This window comes from Etheostoma spectabile, chromosome 4 (assembly GCF_008692095.1).
Source record: "Etheostoma spectabile isolate EspeVRDwgs_2016 chromosome 4, UIUC_Espe_1.0, whole genome shotgun sequence".
Taxonomy (NCBI): Eukaryota; Metazoa; Chordata; class Actinopteri; order Perciformes; family Percidae; genus Etheostoma; species Etheostoma spectabile.
Genome location: NC_045736.1, coordinates 24370375 through 24379428, shown reverse-complemented (window position 1 = coordinate 24379428; position 9054 = coordinate 24370375). Strand labels below are relative to the sequence as shown.

At 38.8% G+C, this 9054-nt stretch overlaps 2 protein-coding genes across 3 annotated transcripts; one reads left to right on the top strand and one right to left on the bottom strand.

Annotated features, from left to right (window-relative positions):
- Positions 1 to 2163: 2163 nt before the first annotated feature.
- On the bottom strand, positions 2164 to 5198 carry rfesd (Rieske (Fe-S) domain containing). Its single transcript, XM_032514615.1, has 5 exons — positions 5096 to 5198; positions 4209 to 4211; positions 3930 to 4094; positions 2985 to 3019; positions 2164 to 2668 (listed from the first exon to the last, which is right to left on the bottom strand). The coding sequence occupies exons 3-5, from the start codon at positions 4081 to 4083 to the stop codon at positions 2369 to 2371; spliced, it is 489 nt and encodes a 162-aa protein (XP_032370506.1). The 5' UTR covers positions 4084 to 4094; positions 4209 to 4211; positions 5096 to 5198; the 3' UTR covers positions 2164 to 2368.
- A 762-nt stretch (positions 5199 to 5960) lies between these two features.
- nudt2 (nudix (nucleoside diphosphate linked moiety X)-type motif 2) lies at positions 5961 to 7993 on the top strand. Of its 2 annotated transcripts, none has more exons than XM_032514659.1 (3): positions 5961 to 6079; positions 7258 to 7409; positions 7534 to 7993. In XM_032514659.1, the coding sequence occupies exons 2-3, from the start codon at positions 7283 to 7285 to the stop codon at positions 7857 to 7859; spliced, it is 453 nt and encodes a 150-aa protein (XP_032370550.1). In that variant the 5' UTR covers positions 5961 to 6079; positions 7258 to 7282; the 3' UTR covers positions 7860 to 7993. The 2 variants fall into 2 exon arrangements, with proteins under 2 accessions (XP_032370550.1, XP_032370551.1); XM_032514660.1 differs by having other exon boundaries at positions 5965 to 6079; positions 7279 to 7409.
- The last annotated feature ends 1061 nt before the right edge of the window (positions 7994 to 9054 follow it).

Here is a 9054-nt window from a genome sequence, read left to right as displayed (position 1 = left end):
AAACCATAAAGTCTCACTGGAAAAGAACATTTGGGAGGAGAGAGAGAGAGAGAGTGAGAGAGAGGAGAGAGAGAGAGAGAGAGAGAGAGAGACGGACTGAGCAGATAGTGGTCGCGTCTGACTCAGCAGCATGCACGCGGGAATAGGCTACACGTAGAAGCAGCGCGCGCCAACACATGCACACCGGACCATGCTGTTCACATGCAGGAAATGACCATCAAAACCTAGTTTTACTCTTTTTCCTTTTTTTAAAGCTGATAGTTTCACTCATAAACAATTAAAGAACAAGAGTGTTAGCATCTGGTGATTGCAACACAAAGATGTTTGCCAATAACATCCATTCTCTGACTCACAAAGACAGACACTCCACCACATAAATACAAAGGAATTTCCAAGATGACCATGAGATGCAATGTTAATGATAGTGATGATATATTATTTATAATGAAGTGTTAGCTGAAAATATAAAATAGCCTACTTTAACTGACTTTGTGGATGTTTTGTTTTGGGAGTCAGTCATTAGTAGAAAAGGTGATGATGGTATCTGGTAGTCCCTCTTGGGACAACTCCAGGGCTTTCAGAGCATTTTGAGAGAAAGAATAGCTTAAGCCTTAAAGGTTTTATCAGAGCCTCCTGTGTCATTCATAATCACAATAAATAATGCAAGACATAAACCCAATAGAGAGTATTTGTATGCCCTGCAACAATTTCTTGCTGTTTATGCTGTGCAGTACTCTCCCTCTGGAATAAGATGCTATCCCTGCTAAGCAGTTTCCCCTGGATATTCTGCTCTTTATATCTACAAAGAGCCCCTCACTTGACCTATTTGCAAACCATACACATAATGGTACCTGCATTGTATCAGGATTCTCAATTTAACCACATTAATACATTTGAATATTTAATGTGTAGTAAGCAGAAGTGATCAGCCCCCTTGTTCCACGTAACCCAGGGCCCTAGTACATTTCTTGATTGTTTTCAAAGCATCACAGAGGCAGAGGATTTTGACTGTGTTGTGAGTGTGCTGTAGGCCCGCAAGAGAGACCAGCATCATTCATGCACAGAGGAACATCATACCCCGTAGCCTTTGTGTTTTCAACCAATGGCATTTGCAGTTCTAGGACCATGTCACTGTGATAGACTTTCAAAAACAAAGAAATAATCTGAATGCGACAGGCTGCCATGACTCTTTATATAACATGGTTAACAAATTCTCACCAAATTATGTTTGCACAGCATGTTAAGTATAGGATGGCTATGCCATAAATTATTGTTGAAGGTTTATTGATTTTTTTTTTCTTCACAAAAACCACATAAACAAACTCACCTTTGAAATTCTTGTAATATAAAACTCTATGACAGTGTGGGTGTTTCCCCAGACATGGGTGTTTCCAAAGCAGGAAGGGTCAAACAGACAACAATATATCAAGAGACATAATGGGAATTGTAGGATCCAGTATTTTTGGACCTTGACTCATTCTGACTTAAACCAAAAGTCAAAATATGGTCAAAGTCAATGGATAACATCATGAACATTAAGGGAATAGACTTTTTTGCTTTTCCTGCTGAGTGTTAGATGAGTTCTTTGAATGTTGAAAGTTAAAAACAAACCCCTGAATTTCGGAAAATGCACCAGGGGCCCCATGGGAAGCAGCACCTTCCAGCAGCTAGCCACAGTACCTGTCTGAAGCTGCTGTCATCACAACTTTTAACAACCCCAGGGTTTGGCTTGGTGTCCTCAGCAGTGTCCCTATTTATGTTTACAGTTGCTCGAGGAAAAAACATTTTACAGCACAAATTCCAAATACCGCCTGTGACCTTATATTCATCTGTCTTCTGAGGGAATAAACAGACATGGATATTACAAAAAGTGGCCAGTATTGTGAGTATGATATTTATATTTTACATTAACGATTTTCCACTTTAGGACAAGACATTATTGATCAATATAAACCTTTTTATCGTATTGATTAATTCACTGTATGCATAATACATGAGGAATATTAAAAAGCAGAGGATTACACTAGTGTGGGTATGCATTTATGCCACTACCCTATTTGAAAACAGTAAACTTGAAATCAAAACGTTTATTTAGTGAGCTACATGATGTTTTTGAGATGCCAAATGTTCCCTAACATGGCAATATGGGACTTGATTTCATAAAGTAAAACATTTTAAAATCACGTAAGCAATATAAACAGACCCATTTTAAGCCATTCAAGCCCTAATGGTTACTTGAGGTAAAGTATGAGATGTGCGTTATTCAGTATCTGAAATCATTTCTATAGAGTCATCATGCAGTAATAACATGAGGAGATTGGGGGAGACAATAGAAAACTTAAATAAAAATCAAATTCAAAAATCCTCATCAATCTTTTATACTACTAAGTTTCTTCTCAGCTGCCTCAGCTTTGGCCCTTTCCACCTTGCCCTTCTCTCCCTGGTAGAAGTCGGACTCGATCCAACACGTGTCCTCAGAGAGCTTGACATAGACATCCCCATTGGTCTCAGTGACCGTGTGGATCCGCTGCTTCACACCCTTGGAGTACCATCTGGGCACAGCCGGCTTTTTCGTGGGGTCGGTGCCCTTATATATGCCCTCCCCGTTGGCAAGAGCAATCTTGTACTTGTGTTTTGGACAAATTATGCACAGCTTGTCAGCAATTTCCTGTGAGTGTGTGGAAAGAAAGCAGGTTAACACCCTAATGTGGGATGATTGTGGGTCATTTAGGCCCTTCAACATTAGCATAACATTATCTTTATTAAAGTAGTCTATATTCCTCTATGTCTCATCTCTGTCTCAGCCCAGCAGGTGCCTTTAAGGATTACAGTGCATATGGAATAGACTGGGAAAGCATGAATGTGGTAAAAACACAAAAGTACAGTCCATTACTTTAACTTAACTTAAATGGCATTTTGGCTTTTTTAGTCTGAGTCAGACACAAAAACAACCTCTAATCTCTTAAGTCAAATGTAAACCTCACCTCAATGTCTCCATTCTCCAGTGCTCCCCCAGCATCTGTTGAGAGGGCAGAGGATCAGTGTATTGTAGAACAAGCAAACAGTGTACAGAACACAAACCTTTTGCTGACTGGACACATTTAAGTGCTAAAATGTTCTAGGGCAGAGGTCTTCAACATTTTTTGAGCCAAGGACCCCTTTACTGAAAGAGAGAAGGAGCAACGACCCCCTACTACATGTGCTGTATGAAATTAATTTGAGTACAAAACTGAGCCTACAATAACGTGTAGGGCGGCTTTTTTTGCATAACTAAGCTATTAACATCAAAATTGTTGGCATGACTTTAGAAATCATGTTTTAATGTTAAACATACATGTGGCACAGTGAATGCTTAGGATGAACTGTATCTGTGGATGGCTATTTTAGTGACTACCTTACCTATAGGTCAGTAAGCAGTGGAAATTTAGATTTGCTAATAACACGTTGTTCATTCATGTTAAGACTTTAATTTTTGAAAAAACTTTTAAAAATGAACAATTATGTGTGGCCAGGTTAGCTCAGTTGGTAGAGCAGGCGCACACAAAGGTTTACTCCTTAACACAGTGGCCACGGGTTTGACTCCGACTGCGGCCCTTTGTGGCATGTCATCACCCCCTGACTCTGCCCTTTCATGTCTTAATCTTTCCTGTGGAAATAAAGACATAAAGTGCCCAAAAATGTGTTCTTAACAATAATTTGGCGGCCCCCCTGCATTGATTCTGAGGACCCCCTTGGGGTCCCGGACCCCTTGTTGAAGATCCCTGTTCTAGGGATAACAGCGTAAAGCAGCTCAGTGTGAAATACCCCCTAACAGGATGTCAATCAGTAGCAACTCATTTTTGAATTGGTTCAGTGTAAGCAAGCATTTGTCAATAACACCTTTGATCCAGACAGTAATATGAGTTGAGCACAAAAAGAACTGAACTTACGATAGCAGTAAGAGTCTATAGCATAGAAGACTGTCTGGTGGTAAATGATCAGTATATCCCGACCCTCTAGTGTTCTGAAAGAGCGCTTTGCTTCAACAAGTTCATCCTTCTTCCCCACAAAATGAAGCCCTCCTCTAGGCTGCTCCTTCTCCATGGCTCTGTGAAGGAAATATCCCAATTTAGTATTCATCATAAAGAAAACGTGTTCATTTTCTTTACCAAATCACAACATTGGTTGTAACTATCCTGAAATCAATACCATCTGTGCAGCTCAGTATTATGCTGTTTTTCCTGGTGAGAAATTCAACATAAGTCTTAACTACACATGAAATGTTTCGCTTATGGGTTAGTCACTGAGATTATTTTGTTGGCACCTCAGAACACAGTTGTCATCTTAAATTAAGTCCATAACAACACCTCCATAACATTCAGCTTGACGCATCTGAATTAAGCACATCTCTTGGCACTGATCAGCTCTACTCTAAACAAACTCAGACCTGCAATATTAATTCCTAATATCTGTCTCATCACCAGTATCACCATTAAGAAACTTGTAAGAGAATAAGGGGAGCGCAATCCCTTTGCAGATCAGAAGTGGACTTATATCTATTCAAAGTTAAAGTTTTTTTTTTAGCTTGTTGTGCATTTCCTTAATACAAAAAAAGCATACCAATCAAGAGCCTAATGATTACAGAATGTATGACCTACATAAATGTTGTTATTGTTCAAAAGTATTGGTCATCTAGAGACTACAGTCTCACATCCATGTGAAATCTCTGTGACAGTCAGTAGCCTATACATCAAAAAGAATATCTGAATACACAGGAACCTGATCCCAAGAGTGATTCATGTATAGCGGAGTGGAATAACGAGCACTTCAGTGCAGGCTGAATAAGCACAGTAGTAGTGGCAGCGAAAGTCACATTTCCTGAGGCATCTGGCTAGAGCACAGACAGCTAGTTGCTGTAAAGAAAGGAGCTACGGAAAAGCTAAATATTTGTACATGTCAGGAAAATGAAACATTTTCTTCAAATGAGCCTAAGGGACTACAAGATAAATGTGTTACATTATGTGTATGCATTCCATCTGTCTGTCTGACTCTCCCTGTTTATTTTACTTGAAAATAAATAACAAAACATGTATTTTGGGTGAGTTTTTGTCTTTACCTTGAAACTAAGCAGCGGTCTCCTCCGTCACACCGAACAACTGCACTGCTGATGCCCGGCTTGCGTGGGAAGGTGGCCCCCTCTCTATTATCTTCAGACACAAGCTGTGTTCAGTTGGCCCTATCTACACTGGGTACATTTCTTATCTGTCTCCCACAGGCACACGATTGTAAAGAAATGTATAAGTTTATCATGAAGGAAATTGTTTAATCTGTCATTGCAAGAGATTTACAAAGAACTTAATCTATTGAAATCAAATGTTAAAACAAAAATACTATTGTTCATTATTAGGGCAATTTAGTCTGATCTGTTTTGTGTACCTAAAGTATTTTTATTCCTATAACCGTCATCTACTTTAGTAGTAGTAGTAGCAGGCTAGTAGTAGTAGTAGTAGTAGTAGTAGTAGTAGTAGTAGTGGAAAGTAAGAAAGTCTATTTACTGATTAGCCTACTGAGTACTGTGCCACTAAGTACCATTTTGCTGTAGCCTACTTGGACCTATATAAGATAGTGCATAATAATTATATACCATTACATTATAACAATATAGGCTGAATATAGCCATTCTACATTAGGAGTGTTTTTACTTTTAACTTTAAGTAGGCTAATTAGAATACATCTTTCACCACTGGCAGTATGAGTTCCTTTATTAAAGCAAGTCAAAGCCTTTCTTCTTGCATCTTGCATCACAGTAACAGGCGGTAGTGCAACACATGGGATGCAAACATCTGCATGCAACTGTATATTATTAATACATTTAATTTTAACAATCTATGTATGCAAACCACCGTTAAACCATAGACAGTTAAAGAAGGTTAAAACCAGACTGTTAAGAAGAAGAAGACGAAGAAGAAGCGGAACTGTTTATGTCCGTCTTCAAAGAGGGTCGGACTCATTTCGTAGAGCACCGCTGAGCTCCCCAGTTCTCAGTTAGAGAGAAACAAACTACGAGCCATTTCAAAACGTGTCACAGTTTTAAAATTGAGTAAGTAACTACTCCTCAACCCTACAGTCTGTGTTCATGTACGGTAGAACAGGGAGCATGTTTTGTAAAGTAAGACCCGAAAGCACAACATTCTGAGCACCTCACGCGACGTGTGACCTGGGCGAGCGGAGAAGCTAGCTAGCTTTCTTTGCTCTGGTAAATAACTATTCCTGCTGTTGCAGCAGTGTTGTGCGTGGGTCTGTAATCCTGTCATATTTGCAGTGTGCTAGCTAATGCCTGTCAGTCATAGCGATGTAGAAACCATTTTACTTCCTATAATTATGTTCAAAATCATAACTTTGCTTGGCAGGCTCAGGCTAACTCAAGTCAAAAGAAACATTGCTGAACTTTGTCCTGACTGGTCGATTCACCAGCAAAGGCTAGCACGTTTAACGAGAACAAGAATTGTGGAGCGGGTGATATTTTCCAGTCTTTCCTATGTGAATGTACACTGCACAAATAAGCGCCAACATCCTCTCTAAAATCACACTATAATCTTTTATAATATTTAAATTTTAATATTAAATGAAAAGAAGAATAATGATACAAAAATGATCATTCCCTGCACAATCATGTCTTAATATCAATATCAGTCCGCAACAGCAGTCAAAAATAGAATTCAATAAAATCATAATTAGAATCATTACTAAAATTTAAAAAAAAGAGAATAAAATCGCAATTAGATCTTTTCCTCATACCATGCAGCCCTACCCTATACCATTGGATATTTAGGTTTAAAATGTTTTCTTCTTCAAAATTTTAACATGAACAGATTTCACACATTACGTCATAAAACAAAGGTCTGTAAATGCACATGTATGGACTTCACCTGTGAAATACACTTTAAAACTATTCTACTTTTACTTGCAAAACAACATCTGGAACATTTCTGTACATCTACCCGTCATGTAGAAACACAATTATGAAAAAGTAATAACATGTAGTTTAATATTTAAGTTTTTCATTGTACTTTACAAGTACTCTAACATTATTTAATAATCCAGGGTAATGTAACAGTTTCCCCTTCAAAAGTGCAGAGGGTCATGGTTATTTTATTTCTTTATTAAAAACAGACCTTGGCTCTACTGGACAGGTTTCTTGACTAGCACATGCCGCATCTTTTTGTTTTCTGTAGTGGGATTCTGTAACACAGAAAGTAATGTCAACTTTTGTGTTAGTGTGTGAAATTTGTTGAACAGGGAGATGGCGCTGCGTGCCTGTGGCTTCATAGTGTTTCGTCGTCCAGCCAGTTGTGCCCCTCCACCAGACAACATTGAGTACCTCCTTTTGCAGACCTCTTATGGGAAGCACCACTGGACCCCACCCAAAGGTATTTAAAAGTTCAAAAACAGTGCATTTATCATGTAGCTCATATCACACGTGAATGAGCTAAATTCCACTCATATAACTTTAGATTTTTTTAGCCAGTTACGTGTAACCTTTTCCCCTTTTAGGTCATGTGGATCCAGGTGAGGATGACATCACCACAGCTCTGAGGGAGACCAAAGAGGAGGCGGGGCTTGGGGCAGAGCAACTGCAGGTGATTGATGGCTTTGTGCAGGAGCTGCAATATGAGGTGCAAGGCAGACCCAAAGAGGTGCTGTACTGGATGGCCGAGCTCAGAGACCCGGGGACAGCGGTCACTTTGTCTTCCGAGCACCAGGACTACCGCTGGGCCCGGCTGGAGGAAGCTTGCACTCTGGCTGAGTACAAAGACCTGCAGGACACACTGAGAGCAGCACACAGACACCTGGAGGCTCAGCGGGACAAACAGCGATGAACCAGAATGAAGATTGCTGCAGCTTGCTTTCAATGTGATAGTGTGTCTGCAATTTATGCTGTAAGGTTCGTATACTGTTGAAGTTAAATCTGCTGGACTGTATAATGTAAGGCTGAGTTGATTCCCTTTATTTATTTATATATATTTTTAAATATAGTTGAGTAGGGAGGAAACAAATCAATGCTTGGAATAGGGCTGGACGTTAATCAAGAAATCGCACAAAATTCTAAGCTATCAACAAATTTTTCCCAGCGATAATTTTGATTTTTTATTCCTTTTAAGTCAAAATTTTTTCTTAAAAACCTTTCTACTGCATTGTAACACTGACTTCCCGGGCCCAGCAGCCGAGGAAGCAAAGGGGAAATAGTAAAACCGGGTCCAGTCACTAGCACGAGGTCCGCGTCCGAACCTTTGCTTCGAAAAGATGTTTAAACTTTAAAATTTTTGGGTTCACTTTTTTTTCGGGGAAAAAATAGTAAAAAATCACAATTTAATTTTTAGGTCTACGTCGTCACCTTAGTTTGGAACCGTTTTAATTTATTTTATGTCTTGACACCACGTCTAAGGGCTTTTTTAGAATTTCTTGATTCCCCTTAAGGGTTTTGCTTTAAAACCTTACCCCAGAGTTCCAAATTCAAAGATTTTATTACATGTTTTAAAGAGAGGGATTTTTTTTTCTTCGTTTTTCGATCTGGTTAAAAATGTTTCAAAGAAAAAAAACCGGTTTGTTCCCGGAATTTTTCGAAATCAAATTCTAAAGTAAAAATAGAAAATTTAAAAACTACCAATACTGGGTGCGCCTTGCTCAAGCAAAAGGAAACGGGAAAAAAATACCAATTAGTAACTTGCCACAAGTAACAAAAACAAGAATCGGTGGTTACTTTTGCCATAGCTACGAAACGGTTTGGGGCTGTAGAAATCAAATGCAACCTTTACCACTCTCACATCCGTAAAAGTAAGATCCACCTATTGTTTTTGCAAATTATTTCCCGTGTAAAACTAAAACCGTTATGGGGGTTTTTTAGGCTAGAAACTAAGTCCCAAAAAATTTTGAGACATTTTCAGCAAACTGTGGTGAAGTAAACCCTCGCCATACAAACAAACATCTCTTTCGGGATATACTAAACATCACTTTTTATTTTATGCCCTTTTTTATACTAATAACCATTTGGAAAACCCCTTTTTATAATAAATT